This window comes from Astyanax mexicanus, chromosome 13 (genome assembly GCF_023375975.1).
Source record: "Astyanax mexicanus isolate ESR-SI-001 chromosome 13, AstMex3_surface, whole genome shotgun sequence".
NCBI classification, from domain to species: domain Eukaryota; kingdom Metazoa; phylum Chordata; class Actinopteri; order Characiformes; family Acestrorhamphidae; genus Astyanax; species Astyanax mexicanus.
Genome location: NC_064420.1, coordinates 11920246 through 11945297, shown reverse-complemented (window position 1 = coordinate 11945297; position 25052 = coordinate 11920246). Strand labels below are relative to the sequence as shown.

Sequence of the window (25052 nt, the reverse complement as noted above, 5' to 3'; positions counted from 1 at the left end):
CTGATCATATTTCGCTCATTAAAACAGCCCGAAAACAGCCAGTTGGAATTTTTGGGCCCGATCTAACCTCTAATGCTCTCCACAGGCGCCGCCATGTTTACGACGCGCCGACGCACGTTATGCAAATCGATGTATTTTTGTAATCGATGACGTCGATTATGTCGATGCGTCGCCCCAGCCCTAGTTCAGAGAAAGGATACAAAAAGTTGTCTCAGAGATTTAACCTGTCAGTTTCCACTGTGAGAAACATAGTAAGGAGATGGAAGAGCACAGGGACAGTTCTTGTTAAGCCCTGAAGTGGCAGGCCAAGAAAAATATCAGAAAGGCAGAGAAGAAGAATGGTGAGAACAGTCAAGAACAATCCACTGACCACCTCCAAAGAGCTGCAGCATCATCTTGCTGCAGATGCTTTTCTCTGCTTTTATCAAGAGTGCATATGCGCTGCCGAGAAGGGGTGCTTTTCATGACCTAAAACAGTATCTGGGGTATTTCCATTTTAAAGAGTAAAAGCCAAGTTAAAGCCATGAAGACGTGGGTACGCACTCCCCAGAGAGGGTGCTTTTCCTGGCGAGGGTGCTGAATTCAGCACAACAGGGATACAGTGGCCACTTCTTCATTCAACCAGGTGATGCCCCACCAAAAAGCAGAAAACGTTTTTAGCATATTTACCCAATGTTAAACTAGTTGTGACTGTTTTAATTAGCCAGTCTTGCCTCTGAATACCAGCGTTGAGTTGCATTCAGCACAGTACCACCTCTTTTTGGATGATTCCTGGTTATTTAAAAATCACCTAGATCACTCTCATGTGCAGCGGAGCAGATTGGATCTGAGTGGATTAATCCCTCTGCTGCTTTAAGAGACAGATGAGCCAAATTATAATACATGAGTGATTTTTGCACATCAGTCCTGATGCCAATCTTTATTCCTGTATTTTATTCCAAAAATAAATTACAGTCTCTTTAAATTCAGAGTTATTTTTGAGGCTAAACTGACAGACATTTTACTAAAGAAGGCATTTACTCTGAACTACTGGATATATCAATTAATATTGTACAGTGTCTAACTTAAATATAAATATTCACATTGCCTTGTGGTGATCACTGGAGGTAATGCTACACATCAGGTGACCAGAAAAAAAACAACTTTTAATGCAATGTGACAAAGTCAAGCTAATTAGCTGATTAATTTGCACCATGCAATTTGACTATTGTCTCATTAGATAGCTGTTTATATTAAACAGGTCACTATAAAATCATATCACAATAATATTTTCTCCCCCACGCCTCACAGTTTTTTGTAAATTAACACACATGCACAGTCCAAATTTAGGAAGGTCCCTCTCGGTTGGTTGTGAGAAAAGAGAATAGAAACATTATTACCAGAGAATAAGAGGAACAATGTATCCAGTGTGACACCAGGTTTTCTCCAATACAATGCTCATGAGAGTGCTTTTAAACACTGATGTATGGAAAATGTGCCACTCTGAATTTGTGTCAGAATTGCACACAATCCACCTTAAAATGTAATCAGCGTAACGGAACTGGATTCCACTGTGTTTAGTTGAGAATGAGCGCCCCCGGGGGGGAGGCGGTGGAGGAGATACGTTCTGTTAGTACTAGCCCACTGCGCTCCGCAAAACCAGCAAGCTGATTGGCTGTTTCTCCTGAGGGAGAATTTATTTGGGGCTTTCATTTGGCGCCCCCTTTAGTGCAGAGCCCCTATGCGTCGCATAGGCTGCATACCCCCTTTTTAAGTTGTATGTCTGGCTGCATTTTGGCTCCAGTGGAAACAATAAACGGTAACAGAGTGACCAACAAGACACAAACCGTATGTAAATACTGTAAGTAAATCCTACACGTGACTGTTTCATAGGCAGTTGTACTAATCCCTTAGCTCTGTACTGTATTAAAAAAATATTTCTGTCTCTGTTGCACTTCAAGCATAGTCTTAATATGACTATTTATTGTTATGAATAGTTAAATTACAAGAGATTTAGGAGAAAAAAACACAAACCATAGACTTAATATGACTGGTTGTGGTTTGCACTTATTGTTTGCACTATAAACTAGAAACGTTTTGTTTTTATTTTTTATTCTTATTCTTATTTCTATTTCTATTATAGAATCAATGTGACAGAGAAACCAGTCTGTTAAGTTTGTGTTATATGATTTTGTCAAAATTTTATTTTTCAAGCCATTTTTCATTTTTTAAGTTTTCTTTAAAATTTTATTTTTAAATCTCGTCTTGTCTCGTTCTCGTGAACCCAGTATCATGTCTCGTCTCGTCTCGTGATATTATTGTCTCGTCACACCCCTAATATAATTGTAAAATAATTAAATTGGCAGTGCAAACTTGTGCAAAAACTACTAGTGCGAAAATAGATTAGACTATAAAAATAATGTTATGTAACAGCAACTTTCGGAGTCTCTCTGTGGAGCAGGACTGGGACAGCAGTCTGCCAGTGGTGTTAAGGACTCCAGCTCTAATCCCAGCACAGAACCAGCTTTCCTCACCAGCCTGTCCAGTCGTCCAGTGTCCCTTTTGCTGATGCTGCCTCTTCAACACACTACAGCGTAAAAGAGGATGCTGGCTTCCACAGACTGGTAGAACATCAGCAGGAGTTTCTGGCAGATCCAGAAGGACCCGAGCCTTCTGAGGAAGTACAGTCTGCTCTGTGCCTTCCTCTAGAGGGAGTCAGTGTTCACTGACCAGTCCAGCCTATCGTCCAGGTGCACACCAAGGTATCTGTAGGATTTGACCACCTCGACATCGACCCCCTCGATGGAGATTGGCTGCTGAGCAGAGGGCCTGGACCTCCTGAAGTCTATGCACATCTCCTTGGTTTTGGAGATGTTCAGCTGCAGATGGTTCATCTTGCACCACACCATAAATTCCTCAACCAGGGTTCTGTATTCCCTCTCATCACCACTACGCACACACCCCACGATTGCAGTGTCGTCAGAGAACTTCTGCATGTGGCTTGACTCTGAGTGGTATTTGAAGTCTGATGTGTACAGTGTGAACAGGACTGGAGAGAGAACAGTCCCCTGTGGTGCTCCTGTGTTGCTGATCACTGTATCAGAGGAGCAGTCCCTGATCCTGACATGCTGTGGTCTCCCAGTAAAGTAGTCAGTGATCCAGGTGACCAGGTGCATGTCCACCTCCATCTTCATCAGCTTGTCTCTCAGTAGTAGGGGCTGGATGGTGTTCAAGGTACTGGAATAGTCAAAGAACATGACCCTCACAGCACTTCCCCCCTTGTCCGGATGAGAGCTCTGTGCAGAAGATAGAGGATGGCGTCTTCCACTCCCACCTTTTCTGCAGTGGGTCCTCAGCATGGTGGACCTGAGGTCTGAGGTGGTCCAGCAGCAGTCGCTCCATGGTCTTCATCACGTGAGATGTCAAAGCAACCGGCCTGTAGTCATTCAGCTCCTTCAGGTTACAACGCAGTGTCAACATAACGTGACATAGCCCCATACATACTCATACACACTCTGCATGTAAGGTCCACGTAACTGAAACGTTGTAATTATGTGACTATGATGTACCCCCTATTTCACATCTACCTCTGTACAGGTAAAAAAAGCATGTGATGTACAGACAGCATATATTTACGCCTCTACACGTAAAAAGATCACGTCTATATCTGTCAACATTTGTTGACGTGTGGACCCGGATTTTTTTGCGCGTAGAGGCGTTTGTTTCCTCCACGTTTTGGCTTAGTTGGCTTGCCATACTCCCGCGGCATGTAAGGTCGGAGACTCACCGCTAACAGTTCAATACGTAGAAAAACACAAAGGAAACGGAGCTACTGGAACAGGCAGCAACTCGCGTGGGCGCCGGAAGTAGGAAGGTAGACTGATAGGTGTTTAAAGTGGACATGAAACACTTCAAGTATTTAATATAATTCACAAGATGCATTATCACTCTAAAAAATCTTAAACGTTTAACAGCTGTCAGTGAAACTGAATTTAAATAATAAGCAATCTAAATGTAATTTTTTTAAGTAAGAGCAGCGCCATCTTGTCCCAGCGCTGAAAGTGACGTCATGAGGTTGGTTCTCGCACGCCTCACCACCATATAAGCCTACAGTAACAACGAGCCCACCCAGCAGAGCAGCGAGACGTAACTTTACCCAAAGTAAGTTATAGATAAGCTGACAGTTAAAAGATAACATAGCTAGCGTTAGCTACTTAGCTAGCTATCTTACCAAAGCATGCCAACGCTAGTTAACTAACTAACGCTAACTAGATGAAGCTGTTTTTCAACCAAACAGCGCCTGGGTGTTTCAATATCCACTTAAATCATGTACGTCTTAATGAACTCTGGACTTTACATGCTAAATAGCTAAATGTAACCTTAAGTTATATAAACAAGCTAGTTAACGGGATGGCAGTAGGTTTCCTGCTGTGGACGCGCTGCAGGCTTCCTGCACGGACCTCACATAGAGAGAGAATAGACACCTCCAAAACGTCTCTCTCTCAGAAAAGCCTGAAAAGTTCTGCTCAGGTTTATACAGGAAAGATCTCTGAGCAAATGGTCCACGTTAGTCTAGTTCAGCTTCGTCTTGATCCGTAATCTACCGCGGTCACGCCATCTGCACTTAGAAAACGCTCGCGCTATCTACACCGAAAACTGGAGTGCGCGTCTAAACCGTGTTTTACTGTAGCAGCGTGCACAGCGCACCCGGAGGAGCGGAGACTGGCGCTTCTCGTGCAGAGACTTAAAATGGAACAGAAACTAGTTTTACACCTAAATAAACATGATTTAACGAGGTCTAATCCACAGATATACACCAGAAAGACCACTGCTTATCTGTAGAACAGTGTAACGTTTTGAAAATGTTTGGAGAGCTTTTAAATAAGCAAATCAAATTGTTGTCATATCACAGCACTAAATTCTTTAAGACCTTATTGTCATGTATCCCAGATATATGTTTGAAGTGATATTAGTGTATCATTTTGGAGTAATTGGATACCAAACTTAGTTGCATAAACAACATTTCAAAGTCCTATAAAACCAGCAAATCAAAGTGTTATCCAATGGCACCATGACAGTCTTGAAGAACACATTCTATATTAGTAATGACATGAGTAACAAAGAATTTTACTGTATCATTGTGAAGTAATTGGATACCAAACTTAGGAAAAATGTCTATTCGGTTGTGCATAAACCAGATTTGGGAGTCCCATAAAACCAGCAAATCAAAATCTTATCCAATACCACCAAGACAGCCTTAAAGAACATATTCCATGTTATTAATGACGTGAGTAACAAAGGATATTACTGTATCATTTTGGAGTAATTGGATACCAAACATAGGAAAAATGTCTATTCGGTTGTGCATAAACCAGATTTGGGAGTCCCATAGAACCAGCAAATCAAATTGTTATCCAATGCCACTGAGACAGCCTTAAATAAGACATTCCATACTATGCATGACATGAGTAACAAAGAATGTTAATGTATCATTTTGGAGTAATTGGATACCAAACATAGGAAAAATGTCTATTCGGTTGTGCATAAACCAGATTTGGGAGTCCCATAAAACCAGCAAATCAAATTGCTATTCAATGCCACTGAGACTGTCTTGAAGAACACATTCCATACTATTATTGACATTAGTAACAAGTGATATTACTGTATCATTTTGGATTAATTCAATAACAAACTTAGTAAAAATGTCAATTCAGTTGTGCATAAACCATAATTTAAGGTCCCATAAAACCAGCAAATCAAATTGTTATCCAATGGCACCAATACAGCCTTAAAGAACACATTCCTTACATTACTTAAGTAATTGGATACCAAGCTTAGGAAAAATGTCTACCCGGTTGTGCAAAAACCTGATTTCGGAGTCCTGTAAAACCAGCAAATTAAATTGTTATCCAATGCCACCAAGACAGTTTTGAAGAACACATTCCATACTATTAATGACATGTATGATTTTGGATTAATTGGATGCCAAACTTAAAAAAAAATGTCTATTTGGTTGTGCATAAACCAGATTTCGGGGTCCTATAAAACTAGTATGTAATGTGTTTATCAAGAAGGACTTGGTTCCATTGGATAACAATTTGATTTGCTGGTTTTATAGGACTCCAAAATCTGGTTTATGCACAACTGAATAGACATTTTTCCTAAATTTGGTATTCAATTATTCCAAAATGATACAGTAATATGACTTGATACTCATAACATCAATAGTATAGAATGTGTTTTTCAAGACATTATTAGTGGCATTAGATAACAATTTGATTTACTGGTTCTATAGGACTCTGAAATCTGGTTTATGCACAACCGAATAGACATTGTTCCTAAGTTTGGTATTCAATTAGTCCAAAATGATACAGTAATATCACTTGATACTTGTGTCAATAATAGTATATAATGTGCTTCTCAAGAATTTATTAGTGACATTGGATAACAATTTGATTTACTGATTTAATAGGACTCTGAAATCTGGTTTATGCACAACCGAATAGACATTTTTCCTAAGTTTGGTATCCAATTACTCCAAAATGATACAATAATATCCTTTTTTACTCACGTCATTAATAGGAAGGCATGTGTTGTTTAAGGCTGTCTTAGTGACACTGGATAACAATTTGATTTATTGGTTTTATAGGACTCTGAAATCTGGTTTATGCAAAACCGAATAGACATTTTTCCTAAGTTTGGTATTCAATTATTCCAAAATGATACAGTAATATCACTTGATACTCATATCATTAAAAGTATGGCATGTGTTCTTCAAGACAGTCTTAGTGGCATTGGATAACAATTTGATTTGCTGGTTTTATAGGACTCCGAATCCAATTAGTGCAAAATGATACAGTAAAATCATGTGTTACTCATGTCATTAACAGTAAGGAATGTGTTATTTAAGACTGTCTTGGTGACATTGGATAACAATTTGATTTGCTGGTTTTATATGACTCTGAAATCTGGTTTATGCAAAAGACAATAGACATTTTTCCTAAGTTTGGTATCCCATTACTCCAAAAATATACAGTTATATCACTTGTTACTAAAGTCATTGATAGTATAGAATGTGTTCTTCAAGACTGTCTTGGTGGCATTGGATAACAATTTGATTTGCTTGTTTTACAGGACTCTGAAATGTGGTTCATACACAACCGAAAAGACATTTCTTCTAAGTTTGGTATTCAATTACTCAAAAATGATACAGTAATATGACTTGATACTCATTTCATTATTAGTAAGGAATGTGTTTCCTAAGGCTGTCTTGGTGGCATTGGGTAATAATTTGATTTACTGGTTTTATGGGACCTTAAATCTGGTTTATGCACAACCGAACAGACATTTTTCCTAAGTTTGGTGTTCAATTACACCAAAATGATACAGTAATATGACTTGATACTCAAGTCAATAATAGTATAGAATGTATTTTTCAAAACCTTAGTAGTGGCATTGGATAACAATTTGATTTGCTGGTTTTATATGACTCTGAAATCTGGTTTATGCAAAAGTGAATCAACATTTTTCCTAAGTTTGGTATTTAATTACTCCAAAATGATACAGTAATATCACTTGATACTCAAGTCACTGATAGTATAGAATGTGTTCTTCAATACTTTCTTGGTGTCATTGGATAACAATTTGACTTGCTGGTTTTATAGGACTCCGAAATCTGGTTTATGCAAAAGCAAATAGACATTTTTCCTAAGTTTGGTATCCAATTACTCCAAAATAATACAGTATAATCTCTTGAAATGCATGACATTAATAGTATGGAAGGTATTCTTTAAGGATTTCATGTTCTAATTTGATAACAATTAGATTTTTTTGGTTTTATAGCACTCCGAAATCTCTTTTATACAAAAACAAATGGTTTTCGGTTTATGCACAACCGAATAGACATTTTTCCTACGTTTAGTATCCAATTACTCCAAAATGATACAGTAATATCACTTCAAACATGTATCTGAGATGCATGGCAATAAGGTCTTAAAGAATTTAGTGCTGTGATATGACAACAATTTGATTTGCTTATTTAAAAGCTCTCCAAACATTTTCAAAACGTTACACTGTTCTACAGAAAAGCAGTGGTCTTTCTGGTGTATATTTGGGGATTAGACCTCGTTAAATCATGTTTATTTAGGTGTAAAACTAGTTTCTGATCCAATTTTAGTCTCTGCAGGAGAAGCGCCAGTCTCTGCTCCTCCGGGTGCGCTGTGCACGCGGCTACCGTAAAACTAGAGTTTTCGGTGTAGATAGCGCGACCAAGCGTTTTCTAAGTGCAGATGGCGTGACCGCGGTCATAATCTCCACAAACAACAAGCTCTTTTCTGCTAGCTTTATACCTGGACTCTTCAACCAACCAACCTCGTGACGTGCTGCACTGGCAAAATGGCGGCGCACTAGCGCAAAATGTAACAAATATAAATATATTATAAATTAGTGTGTAAACCTTTTATATAAAAAAATCCCCCCCAAATAAATTATATTATATTTAATCGCTTAGAAACCCTTTACAAACTCAAATGTTTCATGTCCCCTTTAAACTAATTATAATTCGAAAATCAAAAAAAATAATCTGTTAAAATGTATAAGTCTGTGGTGTTTTTATTTTTAAACATATTTTTAAACATATACCCATACACCTTCAGAGATAACATTAACATCTACATACTCAAGTATCAATTTATAATGAATGAATGAATTAATAAATAAGTAAATAAATAGAGCCAGAACACATTTTTTCGCATAGGTCTTATCTAGCGAGACAAATCGGGTAGTGACAACCCCCTTCACGAGCCCCGCTTCCTGACCTGTTACTGCTCACAATAAGAGAAAATGCCCATGCTCTCCCGCTGCTCTGATTGGCAAAAAAAAAAAAAAAAAGACAATTACAAGGAGCAGTTTCAGCTGACAACAGTGACAAACCACCCAACACACACAAAAAGCAAATAACAGAAGTCCAAAATAAATGTCACAATAATGCCACACAGAAACATACTATAATATAAATAAAATAAATCAAATAACCCCCTTTTTGACCTGTCTAACACATACACACATCTCTACTGAAAACTAAAAACTGTTTATTTACAGTAAGCTTAGATTTACCCTGTTGACTGAACTGGCGAGATGATACGAGACTAAATGGTTTGGAAGCATAGCCCGTAAAAAAAAAAGTGTGCTGCATCGTTAAATAAACCGCAATGTCAAAGCCTGTGAAAAAGTAGCCTGAAAATTTTGATAACATAAAATAAAATTTGTGCATGCTAAAACTGCTTTTCTAGCTTTTAGGCCACTAGTAGCTGCTCTAGTTTCTGCTGTGCACTGTGCCTGGTGCACTATTCTACTGTGCAGCAACGCCTACAAAAATATGACATTCAAGAAATCCTTTCCCTCACCCACCATGCTGCACCAACAAGAGTCCTTGGACAAGACTCATTACTTTACCTTCCCCTGTCTTACAAAATTTACACTTACTGACAAAACAATAATGCACCTCAGAGACCGTTATGTTTTATGCAAGTGTTAGCCCCAATGGAAGAACTATCAACTGGCCTTTTTCATCTTTATCCAGGCAGTCCACATACAGAACTGATGCGTAGTAGATGTGTAACATGTGTAACCCAACATGCCAGACATTTAGTTATAGATGTCCTTATGTATTGATGAGTTATAGAAGTTCCTAATGGTGTTTTGTGATAATCCATCACATGCAGTTTTATTATAATTTAATTATAATAATAATAATTAATTTAATTATAATAGTATTATAATATTTCTTCAGAATAAGTCTGCCCACATACCTGTCAAGTCTCCAGTTTTGGCCGGAAAACTACCGTATTTCACCCCTCTTTCCCACCGTCCTCCCGTATAATTTCCCTATTTTCCCGTAAATTTCCCGTATTATAAAAAAAAATAAAAAAACGTATTAATGAGAGGTATTTAAATCTCATAACGCCAATCATGGTGCCAGTTGAAGGAGAAAGTCCCGCCTTTCAGGAGAAACAGCCAATCAGCTTGTTGGTTTTGCGGAGCGCAGAGTGGGGTCAGTGTGGGGAAGCACCGCCCCCCCCCAACCACCCCCCCCCCTCGCTGTGAGTTCAGGCAGCTAGTTGGAGCAGCTGACGTTAAAACAGATCAGGACATACAGCGATTTTTCTAAAAGAAAGGTAAAGGTAACATGTAAACTGTGATTACACTGATACAGATCAGACCCATATATAATATTTAAACTGCCCTGATAAGCCAGTAACTAATTATTTGTTTATTTTAATTTAGGTTTGCAGGACTTACTGTAAGCTATAATAAACGAAAATTCATTTATCTAACTAGTTTGCTAGAAGCTGGATGTAGAGGATGGTGGTTCTCAGGTTGCTATTTTAGATTTCTTGTAAACCTGTCTTAAAATGTTAAGGATACTGAACCTCAGTTCGGCGGGTGGGACGGCTCAAAGCAGGCGGCGGAAAAATTCCGTTATTTTTACATTCAAAACTTGACAGGTATGTCTGCCCATGGCATAGCATATGTGTCTTCAGGACAAGTTGTTGGTACTCTAGCAGTATGTGGGCGAGTAATGTTTCTGTTGGGATGTGGGTTCAGAAAAGGGGCCCCTGGAACTGTTCAACATGAACCCCCAGTGAGTACGAGTTGCAACAGTTCTATATTTCTTTCTACAGTGGTCTCAGTATCAGTACATGGAGCCCTTAGAACCCTGAACTGTTGAAACTCGTACTTGCTGGGGGTCCGTGTTGATTTGGGGACGAAAAAGTTGCAGAATCACCTTTAAATAATTCCGGAATTTTACCCCGACAAAAACGTAAAACACTGGATTGAAGCAGCAGTGGGAAAAAGCCAGCAGTCTGCAGGCGTAAAGGGCGTAGTCTAGATTATCAGACACGGTACAGTCTGTAAAAGCTGCAATGAAGTAATACTTCAGGGTCTGCAAAAATATCACAATGTTATAAGGAGCCCAACCAATGAAGAAGACCATCACAGTGCAAAAGATGAGTCTTACAGTCCTGTGTCTCTTTCTCGCTCTGGAGTTTAGGACAGTCTGAAGAATTCGTATGTAGCAAAAAGCTATAAGTGAAAAGGCGAGCACGAAGAAGACGTTCTGTTGATACGTTGCAGCAATTATGGCATTATTGCTGCTGTACAAACAGTAAGATATGTTATGGTTATCATGGTCTTGCACGACTGAGGTTTGAAATAAGGCTGGTAGAGCTGCTCCAATGCTGATCACCCAGGCAAGGATGGGAAGAACTGCTAGACTTGAGCCCGTCTCCCAGTCAGACAGAGGATGGACCACTGCTAGATAGCGCTGGAGGGTCATCACCATCAGGAACACAGTGCTGCTATAAAATCCAGCAGAGAAGACAAAACTCACACCATTGCACATTATTTTACCAAACGTCCAGCCCCAGATAAACTGAAAGGACCAGAATGGAAGTCCAGCAGTGAAGATCAGGTCAGATACAGCCAAGTTGAGGATGAAGATGTTGGTCAAGGATTTGAGAGATTCGTAGCGTGCCAGGATCACAAGAACCAGAACGTTACCCACCAGACTGAGCAGGACCACGAGAGAAAAGAACAATGGAACTGCAATGGATCCAACTTGGGCCACGTATTCCTTGTCACATACTTCATCCCCTTCATAATCTAGTTCATTTTCTTCATTTGAACTGTTCGCTGGAAAGCAAAGAGAGGAAAGAACAGATCAGTCATATTCAGATTCATCCGAAAATATATTTGCCGATATATATATATAATGAAAGCCGATATATATATATATAATGAAAGCGATATATATATATATATATATAATGAAAGCCGATATATATATATATATATATAATGAAAGCTGATATATATATAATGAAAGCGTTATATATATTATAAAAGCCGATATATATATTATAAAAGCCAATATATATATTATAAAAGCCAATATATATATATATATATAATGAACTATGATATATATAATGAACTCTGATATATATAATGAAAGCCAATATATATATAATGAAAGCGATATATATATTATAAAAGCCGATATATATATAATGAACTCTGATATATATATAATGAAAGCTGATATATAATGAACTCTGATATATATATAATGAACGCTGAGTTCATTATATATATATATCAGCTTTCATTATATATATATATATATATCAGCTTTTATTATATATATATCAGAGTTCATTATATATATATCAGCTTTCATTATATATATATATATATATATATATATATATATATATATATATCAGAGTTCATTATATATATATATATATATATATATATATCGACTTTCATTATATATATATATCAGCTTTTATAATATATATCAGCTTTCATTATATATATATATATATATCAGAGTTCGTTATATATATATCAGCTTTCATTATATATATATATATATCAGAGTTCATTATATATATATATATATATATATATATATATATATCAGAGTTCATATATATATATATATATATATCAGCTTTCATTATATATATATCAGAGTTCAATATATATATATATCAGCTTTCATTATATATATCGGCTTTCATTATATATATATCGGCTTTCATCATATATATATCGCTTTCATTATATATATATATATATATATATATATATATATATATATATATATCAGCTTTCATTATATATATATCGCTTTCATTATCTATATATATATCGGCTTTCATATATATATATATATATATATATATATATATATATATATATATATTATGGCAAGCCAAACAGGAAATATATAATAAAAGCTGACATATATATAATGAAAGTCGATATATATATAATGAACTCTGATATATATATAATGAAAGCCGATATATATATAATGAAAGCCGATATATATGTAATGAAAGCCGATATATATATAATAAAAGCCGATATATATGTAATGAAAGCCGATATATATATAATGAAAGCAATATATATATAATGAAAGTGATATATATATAATGAAAGCGATATATATATAATAAAAGCGATATATATATATATAATGAACTCTGATATATATATAATGAACGCTGATATATATATAATAAACTCTGATGTATATATAATAAACTCTGATATATATATAATGAAAGCCCATATATATAATGAAAGCGATATATATATATAATGAAAGTGATATATATATAATGAAAGCGATATATTTATAATAAAAGCGATATATATATATATATATATAATGAACTCTGATATATATATAATGAACGCTGATATATATATATAATAAACTCTGATATATATAATAAACTCTGATATATATATATATATATAATGAAAGTGATATATATATATATATAATGAGCCAAAGCTAAAAATCTGTTTCTCAGGAACCGTACAAGCTATGAAGCTCTCCTTTGGCATGTATCATCTATGGCCTATGTCCTAATGTTTTACAGAAGGAAAATTTGATGTGCAAATTTTTGCGATCGTTATTAGCCAATCAGATTCCAGCAAGCTTTTGACATACTAAACAATGACCAATCAGGACGATACTTATACCCTACATGTATCTCAGGGCCTTCTATCATCCATTAAAATATGGCGTTGATTGGCCTCAAGGGGGCGCTATAGCAGAAAATCAGTTATATCTAAAGGTACAAGTGGCCTAGGCTTGTTATTCTTTTTTAGTTGTATACTTTGCTGTAGCCTTTACAACTTTGTAATTACATGTTTCTACCAAAAATGCAAAGATTTTCATCAGTGGCCAAAAGAGTAAAAATGGCTCTTTTCGAACTTGTCTTTAAGTCTTCAATCAATCAAAACAAATTTGGTCTTGATGCAATCTTGAGACCCTGTAGGTAAATAATTATCGAAAAAAGCTTGACATTTTAACTATTTGAGGTCTATAAACCTTGATCAAACATGTACGTGAAAGCCTTTTCAGAGTTATTTGGCCAAAGCTCTGTCAAAGTTTTAAACATGCCAAAACTGTTGAAGCTACTAATTTACAATGACATTTCAAGCACATGTGCCAAGTATGAGCCAAATAAGTCTTCAGTAGGCTCTACAGTGACAAATTAACTATTTTCAATTTATTCTATTTATCGCTATTTTCAAACCTAAATGGACAGAAGACAGGAACCTTTCACCCTATCAACACACAAATGTATACATATATAGACTGATAATCTGATCTTGATTGCAAATTTTCAGCCAAATCGGACATGTTTTCCCTCTACAACGGCTGGAAAACTACAGCGATTTTGTAGGCCTCAAGCCTGTATTATCGCTTTTTTCAAACCTAAATGGACAGAAGACAGGAACCTTTGACTCTATCAACACAGAAATTCACATTCATATATAGACTGATATTTGGATCTTGTTTGCAAATTTTCAGCCAAATCGGATATAATTTGCCACTGATATGGCGAAATAGCAACAGCGATTTTGAAGGCCTCAAGCCTGTATTATCGCTTTTTTCAAACCTAAATGGTCAGAAGTCAGGAACCTTTGACCCTATCAACACACAAATTTACACACATATATATGCAAATTAGCAAATTAGTTCTACCATGGTGCACTAAAATGTCTTCTAACACTTATAACTTTGAATGCTTATCCTGACATTAACACCACTTCAGTCCTTTGGTCATTACATGATTCTCAGATACCCTGTAAGTTTATGTAGACATACACCCCCAGGGGGCGGAGCCAATGCTCAATAGCTGTTTCTCTAGAACCATACAAGCTCTCAAGGTCATCCTTTCTAATTATCATCTATGGCCCATGCACTAATGGTACACCAAATGAAAATTTGATATGGACACTTTTGTGGTCACTATTAGCCAATCACATTCCAGCAAGCTTTTGACAGGCTGAATGTTAATCAGGTCAAAACTTATACACTATTATTGATATTATTGGTTATTGATATGTGCCCTTTTCATGCCTCACAGCTAGTTGTTTCACCAAATGCCCACTAGAGTGCAGCAAGAGACCACATAAAACCTGATGAACACAACAGCTCAATTTATCAATGCTTTTCAACTAGTTTACTCACACCACTCATCTGGCATTGTCATTATGGTCTTTATGGTCATGCTGGTCACCCAGCTTGGTTAGGCTGGCCATCCAGCTTGGTCATGCTGGTCATTCACATTGGTCATTATGGTCCTGCTGGTCATTCAGCTTTGTCATCATAGTAATGCTGGTCATCCAGATTGGTCATACTAGCCAACCATCTTTGCCATGCTGGTCATCCAGTTTGGTCATTATGGTTTTCCAGCTTGGTCAATATGGTCAACAAGTTTGTTAATTCTGGTCAATCAGCTTGGTCATGCTGATCATACTGGCTAACCAGCTTTGTCATTCTGGTCTTGCTGGTCATCCAGCTTGGTCATGCTGGTCATTCACATTGGTCATTATGGTCCTGCTGGTCATTCAGTTTTGTCATCATAGTAATACTGGTCATCCAGCTTGGTCATACTGGCCAACCACCTTTGCCATGCTGGTCATCCAGTTTGGTGATGCCGGTCAACCAGCAACATGTTTTAAGCCTAACTGGCCTCCAGGGGCCTCTTTGCCTGTAACGCTCGAACCCCGTAAATCGCCGCTTGCGGCTATATTTATTACTATTATTCTTTTTCCTCTGAAAAAGCAGTTGTGCAGCCTAAACTGTAAGTCCTAGAGACATGAAACTTGGTAGGTAGATGTAGTATCAGTATCAATATTATTGCTAATTTGCATAATATGCAAAACATACTTTTGCGAACTAGTCCTAGGAATTTTGACCAATCCTGGCATGTTTGGTATCAAAATACTCGTGAGAGCATGTGCTTCAATATTCAATAAGAAAAAGTTGAAATCTGTAAACAATATGGCCGCCATATGCAAATTAGTCCTTCTGGATATATGCCAGACAGTTAAATTTGGAACACTGTTTCTCAGCAACCGTGCAACCTAGCAAGCTGAAACTTTGCATGCAGAATCTATCATACAACCTCTAAAGGATGTTCAAAGGGCAACTTAATCAATCAACATGGCTGAACACCATCAACCAATCAGCATTCAGCAGACATTTTGGCAAGCCCAATCAGGATGACACTTGGCAGTTATGTTCAGGTGGAGACACTGTAGTGACCTGCAAAGTGCTGAAACAATCCGGCCACTGGGGGGCGCTGTTCCAAAAAAAAATAGTATATGTAAATCATACTGTACTATTTTGACATGTAATTGTTTTTGCCATATTTAGTACAGTGGCTATGACAAATTTGTCAATACAACTATGTTTAAAAAGTGCTTTGTTCATTCATGATTGCTAATTGTTTGAAAATAGCAATATTAAAACTAGTCTCTGGATATTTGGCCTATCACCTCCATTTCAGTCTTGTTGAAAACTGTAGAGTCTCTAGGTAAATATTCATTAAAAACATTTGTGAAAATTTCACATACAATAGTGTCCTTGGAATTTCTAACCTAAATTGCTGTAACTGTGCAGTATTTGCTGTAATCTCACAATGTTAAAGACCTCTGTACAATATCACTCTGATGAAGCGACATTTAATTCAGAACTAGATTTAGAATAACTTTGTAATTACATGTCATGTCAGAACATGAACTCCTTTGTGCCTCTGCCCAATATTAATAACAGGTGAAAGACTTGTGATCATTTCTAAATGTGACAGTGTGTCTCCAATTATGTTGGACCTTCTTACACATTATCATCCTATGCTCTAGTAGGCCCCATTGTGCCAGTAGGTGCTTGAACCCGATGATTGCCACTTGCGGCTATATTAATTAATAAAATTCATGCACAAGGGGCGTCCCTACTACTCACATTAATTTTATTTAAAATACATTGAACAGCATAAATATTAGACTAACAAAAGGCATGAGCACCAGCAGGAATGTCTAAATATGTAATATTTAGACATAAATGTATATTGTAAATTTGTAATAAAAAACTGAAGAGCTCAGGTTCCGGAGCTCGGATCTGCAGTGAATTGCTTTAGACTGAGTCTCTCTGTAAGAGCATTGGCTGAACAGAGTTTAAAAGTATTGGCTTTCAAAACTGGAAGGTGGAGCTCATTATCTTATTATTAAACGCCGCTTTTTACGCCGCTTATTACGGCGATAAGAGAGACACTAGAACGCCGCTTTTTACGCCGCCTCATTGCACTGAGACGGCGCTCTGTACGACGCGCCAAAAGGGTCTAAAAATGTCGGGGGAAACGGCGTTTTCTGTGCTTTTAGCGACGTTTTTAACGCCGTCGTGAAATCATACGGCGTATATTACGGCGTCTTGAAATCATACGCCGTATATTACGGCGTCTTAAAATCATACAGCGTATATTACGGCGTAAAACCCCCACAGAACGGCGTATTTTACTCTGTTCTTTTCGATAAAAGGCGTCTGGTCCAGACGTTTTTTGGCCCTTTTGGCGTTCCATAGATTCGCTCCTGGCGACGCCTCTGTTCTGCGGTATCATTTTTGGGTCGGACAAATCCACCTGTTTCTGATATTGGGTGGGACATGTTCCTACGCCTATGCTGGGGGGTATTCCAGTAAGCGGGTTCAACAAACTCCAAACCTAACCCTGAACTCTGAGTTGACTTACCTCACCGCGTCATACATAGTTCCAAAGCAGCTGATCAGAGTTAGGTTACTCAACTCTGATTAGGAAAAACCCAGCTGAAGCGCGCTCACGGTTACCTACAAACAGGCATTCTCAACAGAGCGCAATGAGGGAAAGCACAAGGCATCATATTTCACCCGGGAAATTGAGCGGGAAATATTAATTTCTGCGTATGCAGAGAATAAAATAATATTTAGGCATAAAAGCAATTCAGCAGCAAAGCTGACAGAGTCAATGCGTGAGTTAAAATAAAAATTAAAAACTCACAACAATACACAGTGAAAAGACATGGAAAATATTTAATTGTTGTTTAATTTAATTGGTAAGTTGTTATTATTATTTAAACATATTTATTTGTCTTGATTTGTACCCTTTTCTTTTTTTTTAATTAACCTATGTGTAATCCAAGTGGGATTAAACGCACATGGCAGCAAGTGAAGATGAAATATAAAAACATAAGTCCAAAGTGGTATGACACAACTACCTAATGTTTTTACTTTTATCAAGTTTAGTTTGCCCTACAGTTGATTATGGTTTTGTAGCTAATAGGAAAACGGCTGAGGTAAGAAAAACAGGAGGGGGGGCACCATCGCCACCTTTTACCCAGGCAGAGGAGCTGGCACTTTCACAGAACAGTGGGAGGAACATAGGGAGCTCATCTAAGCCATCAACCCCCCAGGACACACCTCATTATGTTAAAGGCATGTTCATTACATTTATTAGTTTATAGTTCATAAACTGTGAACTGCATTGATATTCTTAACATGTTTAATTCTACTAAAATGATGCAACTGAATGAGCCTCCTACAGTTGTAAGTTAATGTTTCCAAATCTTACTTGATGTGAATAAATATCAGTGTTTAACCAAAAAATCTAAATTCCTGTTGCAGGATGATGATGAAACAATCTCTTCTGCCTCAGAATGGGAGGATCCTGGGAGGACTATGGAGGTACTGTATGTTAAATATGTTGATCATAATATTTCATTTGATTAAACATAGTAAAGTGTGTGACTGTCCTATAACGGATTATCAGGAATCTGATGAAGAACCACCCACCCCCAAAGCTCAGCTTGGAACAGTGAAAATGCTTCTCAACAAATATCAAAACTATTCTGAACACAAGACTAGTTATTTGAGCATAACATGAAAGTGTGATCTACAAAAGGAACACATAAAACTGCAAATAAAACAGACAAGACTGGAAATTGAGTTGCAGGAATATAAATTAAAGGTGGGAGTAGTTGTTGTGAGTGTATATATCTGTTTTCACTTGTTGGCATTTTTTCTTTAGGAAATAAATAAATCAAAAACATAGGCCTGATCAAATTTACTGTATAGTGCAGACTCTCGAAAAATCCTTGCATCATGTACAGAGCCTGGCCATTTGGCTTCAACATTAGTAATGTTGGTAGCATCACATATAATCTTAATGGAGGAGAAAATATGCTTTTGTAATGTATTAAATATTAGTCCTTTTTGTTTTTTAAAAAGTAGTAAATTTATGATCAATACTTGTATATTAATGCTGTGGAAGGATTTGCTGTTTACCAGGGGTGTGACGAGATTAAAACGTGACGATATTTCTCGTCAAGCTTAAACCTGTCTCGCGGGAAAAAAATAAATAGTTTAGCGTGGAGTTTTTAAGCGGGATCTGGCAACACAGCAAGAGTGCAACTACGTACTGTTTGTGGTGTATGCAAACGTAGTATCAGCGCCCCCTGGGGGGGAGGCGGTGGAGGAGATACGTTCTGTCATTACTAGCCCACTGCGCTCCGCAAAACAAGCAAGCTATTTGGGCCTTTCATTTGGCGCCCCCTTTAGTGCAGCGCCCCTATGCGTCGCATAGGCTGCATACCCCCTTTTTAAGTTTTATGTTTGGCTGCAGTGGAAACAATGGTTTAACCATCACAAAAAACCTTTCCTATACCTATTTGTATTTTACCCCTTTCAGCTCTTATTCATGTGCTTGTGTTTCAGTTGTTTTTTAAATGATAAATTATTAAATAATTAGTTTTTCTCTCTCTTTCAGTCCTTGTTTATTAGGAATGATTGGCTACACTAATCGTCCTCAATGAATCTCCGAGGGGAAATAAAGATTGATTAATTGACTGACTTGAGTTTTATTCATATATATGATCAGAAAACTGCACATTGCATTAATTTGCATCTATCAGTAGCTACCAGACTTGAACTGAGAGAAATAGATTAAAAGATGGCTTTACGTACCCATTTCTCCAGGTTTCCAGGTACTGCAGGGGTTGCTTCAGACCATCAAGAATTGCATGGTTGTAATCCTCTTCAAAATGAGTGAGAAAAAGGAATGCAGAAGGGCTTGTTACTTCCTGCTCAATCAGGAACTAGGTGTACAGAAACATTTTGTTATATAGGCTGCATAAATGACCTAAATAAAAGCTACTTTGTTAAATAATAAAAACATATTATTTGTATTCCCAATGATTTTTAGTTTTTAGTTTTTTGGATAAACAGGGTAAGCCCAGGTCATTTATTAATTTATTTGTAATCTAAATTTCCACAAGGTGGCACCACACTGCTATACTGTGTTCAGATGTTTATCAGAAGATTATAGTAAATGGGACTAGTGTATCATTTTTTCACTCTGTTTGTTTTTTTATTTTATTCAATATTTGTTGTACTGTGTCCATATTAACTGAGGTAAAGTTTAAGATGTCCACCCTGTTGTGGTAAAATATCACGTTAATTAAGGTACTTTAAAAAAATCTAAATGTATTTTTGAAAAAGAAAAATTACATCATAAACAGCTCAAAATGTGTCAACTACATGTTCATTAAATGCCAGTTTTTGTCATTTTTTCCATTGTCCACACTGCCATGCTGCTTGACATGACATACGAAGAAATATTATGGTATAAAAATATGATTTCTCTTTATCAGAGTTCAGAGTTATTTTTGAGGCTAAACTGACAGATTACATATTTGATGAGCACAGTTGAATGTTCAGTCATTGTATAAACAAAATCATTTTATTAAAGAAGGCATTTACTCTGAACTACTGGATATATCAATTAATATTGTACAGTATATAACTTAAATATAAATATTCACATTGCCTTGTGGTGATCAATGGAGGTAATGCTACACATCAGGTGACCAGAATTATATATTTTTTTATGCAATGTGACAAAGTCAAGATACTTAGCTGATTAATTTGCACCATGCAATTTGACTATTGTCTCATTAGATAGCTGTTTATATTAAACAGGTCACTATAAAATCATATCACAATAATATTTTCTCCCCCACGCCCCACAGTTTTTTGTAAATTAACACACATGCACAGTCCAAATTTAACCGGAGGTCCCCCTCGGTTGGTTGTGAGAAAAGAGAATAGAAACATTATTACCAGAGGCTGGAATAAGAGGAACAATGTATCCAGTGTGACACTAGGTTTTCTCTAACACAATGCTCATTTATCTAGGAGCAGTGCAGTATTCTTTCATTTCAAGATCGTTTTTATCAGTACTGTGTAATTTGCAGTCTGGGAAGTGCAATGTAGGTTCAGCATACATCTTTATCTGTAGCTCCACAGCACACCCTGCAGTTCTGTGTAGGATCAGAGTTAAAAGATGTGAAAGGACTGTTTTAATATTAATAAAGATAAGACACAACATAAGTCATTTTTACACATAATTTATCAACATAAATCATTTCACAATTTAAAAAGAAAAACAACACATATAATAATTGTTCATTTTCATCATCATCATTGTAAGCTCATTATCCATGCACAAAAAAAAATATGTACAATAATTTCAAAAACATTATCAGGCTCACATTTACATATTTTTTGTTTGTTATAATAGTTCATACCTGACCTCAATTTACATAATTAAAGAAATCAAAGCAACACTTAAAGGAGGAATGGTACATATATATCATTACTCTTATGCAAAACTTTGTGTATGTCTATTTATTTATGCCATTGTTTACTTAAAAAACACTTCAAGATGAATGGAGCAGTAGAAATGCTTCTAAACTCAACTGGTTCATCAGTTTACCTGCTCTTTACAGCAGTTGTGAATTGAGCTGTGGGTCTCAATGTCTACAACACACATACGGCTGTATTTTATTAGCTATCTTACTTATCACCACATTTTATCTTAGCTTTTTTTTTGACATACTTTTAATGTGGTAGTTGTTCTATATCCATGAAAAAGTAATAAATAGACATGCTCCAAAATTACCTGAAGTACAATATTTTAATTCCACTGAAAGTAAAAAAAAGGCTTTTCCTTCCCTTGTAAATGGCCATTTTGGCAAAACTTTTACAAAGTGTTTGTATTACAGCATCAAATATACAACATTCACCATCTATATACAGAATATGACATGTATCCCAGATAGGAAGGCAGTGTTAATACATCATTGATTTTTAGAGAACAAAAAAATCAGTACTATGTTGGCTACCACAGATGGGTAGCTACAGCCTGCTGCTAAAAATGTTCATTGTCTAAGTTACTACCTGTAATATAATAAGTATCAGTGAATATTAATTATTTAGAAAGGTTAAGAGCTAGATAGATAACTACATCTCCAGCATTAGTATAAGGAGCTAGAAAGCAATCATTGTGTTGTCGGTGATATTAATATCATAGTAGACAATAGTTTTTTATATTAGACTGGAAAGAAGAACCAATTTATTAATGTATTAATGAAATTGTGTATGTTTTATTAATGTTTACTTTGTTTTTGAATTTTGTATCAAAAAATAACATTGCCACATTTGAATTTGTTTTTTACTATTATTTCCATATCCTGTTTTAATACAATTATCATGCTGTGTGTTAACATAATTTACTGCAGTAAATGTTTTGTGTAAAAATGTTAATTATGTTTAAATATTAGTTCAGGGTGCAAAAGTGAATCAATGAGTGAATCAATTTAATATCTATTTAATGACTTGTTGCTATCTGGGAAATTTCCTCCCACAGTTTTCTTAGTATGAGTACATGGACCCCTGAGACTGAACTGATGTAATTCGTGATCGCGGGTCCATGTTGCTTTGCCTCCTGAAAATCTTTTGTAGAATCCCCTTTAAATGATTCCTGAATTTTACACCAATGAAAACATAAAACACTGGATTGAGACAGCAATGAGAAAATGCCAGCATCTTGCTAATATAATATGCATAATCTAGACGAGTGGAGACCTGACAGTGTTTAGTATTGATAGATTTCAGGAATATCACAATGTTATAAGGAGCCCAGCCAACAAAGAAGACTGCCACAATGCAGAAGATGAGTCTTACAGTCCTGTGTTTCTTCCTTGTCCGGCGCTTGAAGACAGCCAGAAGAATTCTTATGTAGCAAAAGCCCATGATTAAAAATGCAACCACAAAGAAGATGTTCTGTTGATGTCTTGTATCAAACTTGCCAGTATCTGGGTTAAATTCACAGTGAAAGTCTGTAGAGTCTTCTTGGGCTTTTTGTTTTTCACTGAACAGCAAGACTGGTACAGCTGCAGCAATGCTCACCACCCAAGCAAGAATGGGAATAGCAGCAAACCGCTGCCCCGTCTCCCAGTCAGACAGAGGGTGTACCACTGCTACATAGCGCTGAATGGTCATCAGCATCAGAAACAAAATGCTGCTATAAAATCCAACATAGAAAACAAAGCTCACACCTTTGCACCCCTCAGTACCCAGCGTCCAGCCCCAGAGGTAATAGGAGGACCAGAATGGTAGTCCAAGAGTAAAGATCAGGTCAGAGAGAGCCAAATTAAGGATGAAGATGTTGGTCAATGATCTGAGGTTCTCATAGCGTGCAAGGATGGCAAGAACCAATCCATTACCAACCAGACTGAGCAGGACCACGAAGGAAAAGACCACAGGAATTGCAATGGATCCAACATTGATCAAAGTTGTCTTGTTACATGGATGATGATATTCTGTGTAGTCAACTGAACTATAGTCATAGGACAATTCTGTAGTGCTTCCTGGAAAGCAGAGAAAGATGACTAGCATTAATCTAAAGAAAAAAAATAGCAGCTTGCAGTCTTGACTTGACTTTAAACATGGTTTACGTACCCATTTTTTTGCTCCTCAGTGGTGGCTGAGCTGTATCATAGGCCACACTCATCAAAGTCAAGTTGTTTAGATTAAAAAATAAATGTTCTGTCAGTTTATTAAGAAATCAACACATACAGAAATGGTGCAGAAACATCGGTCAGAGGACTGAGATGAAAAAGAGTGAGGTGAGTGTTCATGAATTTGTAGTCCTAAAGAAGATAAGACCCCTCCTCTTAACCCAGCCCACTATTTCACACAGCCTATTTCTCATGTAAAAACAGAAGTTCGATTCCCAACATGTGCCTTTTTGCAAACAATGCACTATTGTATGAAATATGGTTGGGCGGTCTAAGGCCTAAACATTGTGTGGTTTTATAATGCTCACCTACTGAAAAAACTTAATTTGTGAAATCAAATCAAATGTTTCAATGTTCTCTCCCCTGATCAGTGAAGTTAATTATATTTTGGAAATGTGTATATAGCGCCCCTTAACTCTAGGCTATGCTATATGAGTTAGGTGGGTACGTGCTCTGTCATATAATTGATGAGCTGCTAGACAATGTTTGTATAATATGGAATTAATTACTGCTACCCGTTATTACCTTGAACCCTTTGTGTAAAACCTTACATCTGCCACATTTATATGTAACTTGTGTAAATAGTATAAGAAACTTAAACCATCCAATATGTGACTCTATACTAGATCTAGCAAAATAAAACACAGCCTATAATAGAAATAAAAAATAAACCATAGAAATGACTTTAACTGTAGCTAGTATATTTATTTTAAATCCAGCCAGCCCAGTATATACTGGAGTTATCTCAATCTAGCTGTTCAAAAGAGATGTTTCAATTCACAGAACCATTATATAAAGTGAGTTAAACAAAACAATGGGCATATTAAACACAAATAGTTATTTATACTACCCCCTGCAGTTTCAGATATACCAGATTGATAAGTATCAGACTTATTAATTATCAAAACAGACTTATTGTGGGCCCACACTCAATAAACCTTTGAGACAGATAATTTAGGGTTTCAGTTATTACTCATAAAAATTAGAGAAAAACAAATAAACAATAAATGCGGGGTACCCCTTTTTCTGTACGAGGCTGAAGTTGGTTTGATATTCGCAGCTCCAGATTCGTTTGGCTCGATATTCGCAGCCTCGTATTCCCCGGCTGAAGTTGGTTTGATATTCGCAGCTGCCGCTTCACTGAAGCACCGTGAACTAAAGGGAGCGTTCACAAACACCCGCTGTTTATATTAAACACCTCACAGATCAACACTGAAGGAGATAGAATGAAGAAAAGCAGTACATCTGTTTATTAACAATGTAAATATACAATATATTATTAAATATAATTTTGTATATTGTAA

At 36.5% G+C, this 25052-nt stretch overlaps 2 protein-coding genes across 2 annotated transcripts; both read right to left on the bottom strand.

Annotated features, from left to right (window-relative positions):
- Positions 1-10672: 10672 nt before the first annotated feature.
- LOC125780584 (chemokine XC receptor 1-like) lies at positions 10673-19381 on the bottom strand. Its single transcript, XM_049462957.1, has 2 exons — positions 19309-19381; positions 10673-11673 (listed from the first exon to the last, which is right to left on the bottom strand). The coding sequence occupies exons 1-2, from the start codon at positions 19379-19381 to the stop codon at positions 10673-10675; spliced, it is 1074 nt and encodes a 357-aa protein (XP_049318914.1).
- A 2086-nt stretch (positions 19382-21467) lies between these two features.
- Positions 21468-24866, bottom strand: LOC103039426 (chemokine XC receptor 1-like). The gene is made up of 2 exons (XM_049486419.1): positions 23690-24866; positions 21468-23598 (listed from the first exon to the last, which is right to left on the bottom strand). The coding sequence occupies exons 1-2, from the start codon at positions 23739-23741 to the stop codon at positions 22601-22603; spliced, it is 1050 nt and encodes a 349-aa protein (XP_049342376.1). The 5' UTR covers positions 23742-24866; the 3' UTR covers positions 21468-22600.
- Positions 24867-25052: the final 186 nt, after the last annotated feature.

What these genes read in the sequence shown, in the direction of transcription:
- LOC103039426 (XM_049486419.1), bottom strand. Translation starts at nt 23,741, where the DNA reads ATGAGTGTGGCCTATGATACAGCTCAGCCACCACTGAGGAGCAAAAAA. An exon ending in ACTGAGGAGCAAAAAAATGG is followed by an intron (nt 23,599 to 23,689) that starts GTACGTAAACCA and finishes TCTGCTTTCCAG; the next exon opens with GAAGCACTACAGAATTGTCC.
- LOC125780584 (XM_049462957.1), bottom strand. Translation starts at nt 19,381, where the DNA reads ATGACAGAACGTATCTCCTCCACCGCCTCCCCCCCAGGGGGCGCTGAT. An exon ending in GTTTGCATACACCACAAACA is followed by an intron (nt 11,674 to 19,308) that starts GTACGTAGTTGC and finishes TTTGCTTTCCAG; the next exon opens with CGAACAGTTCAAATGAAGAA.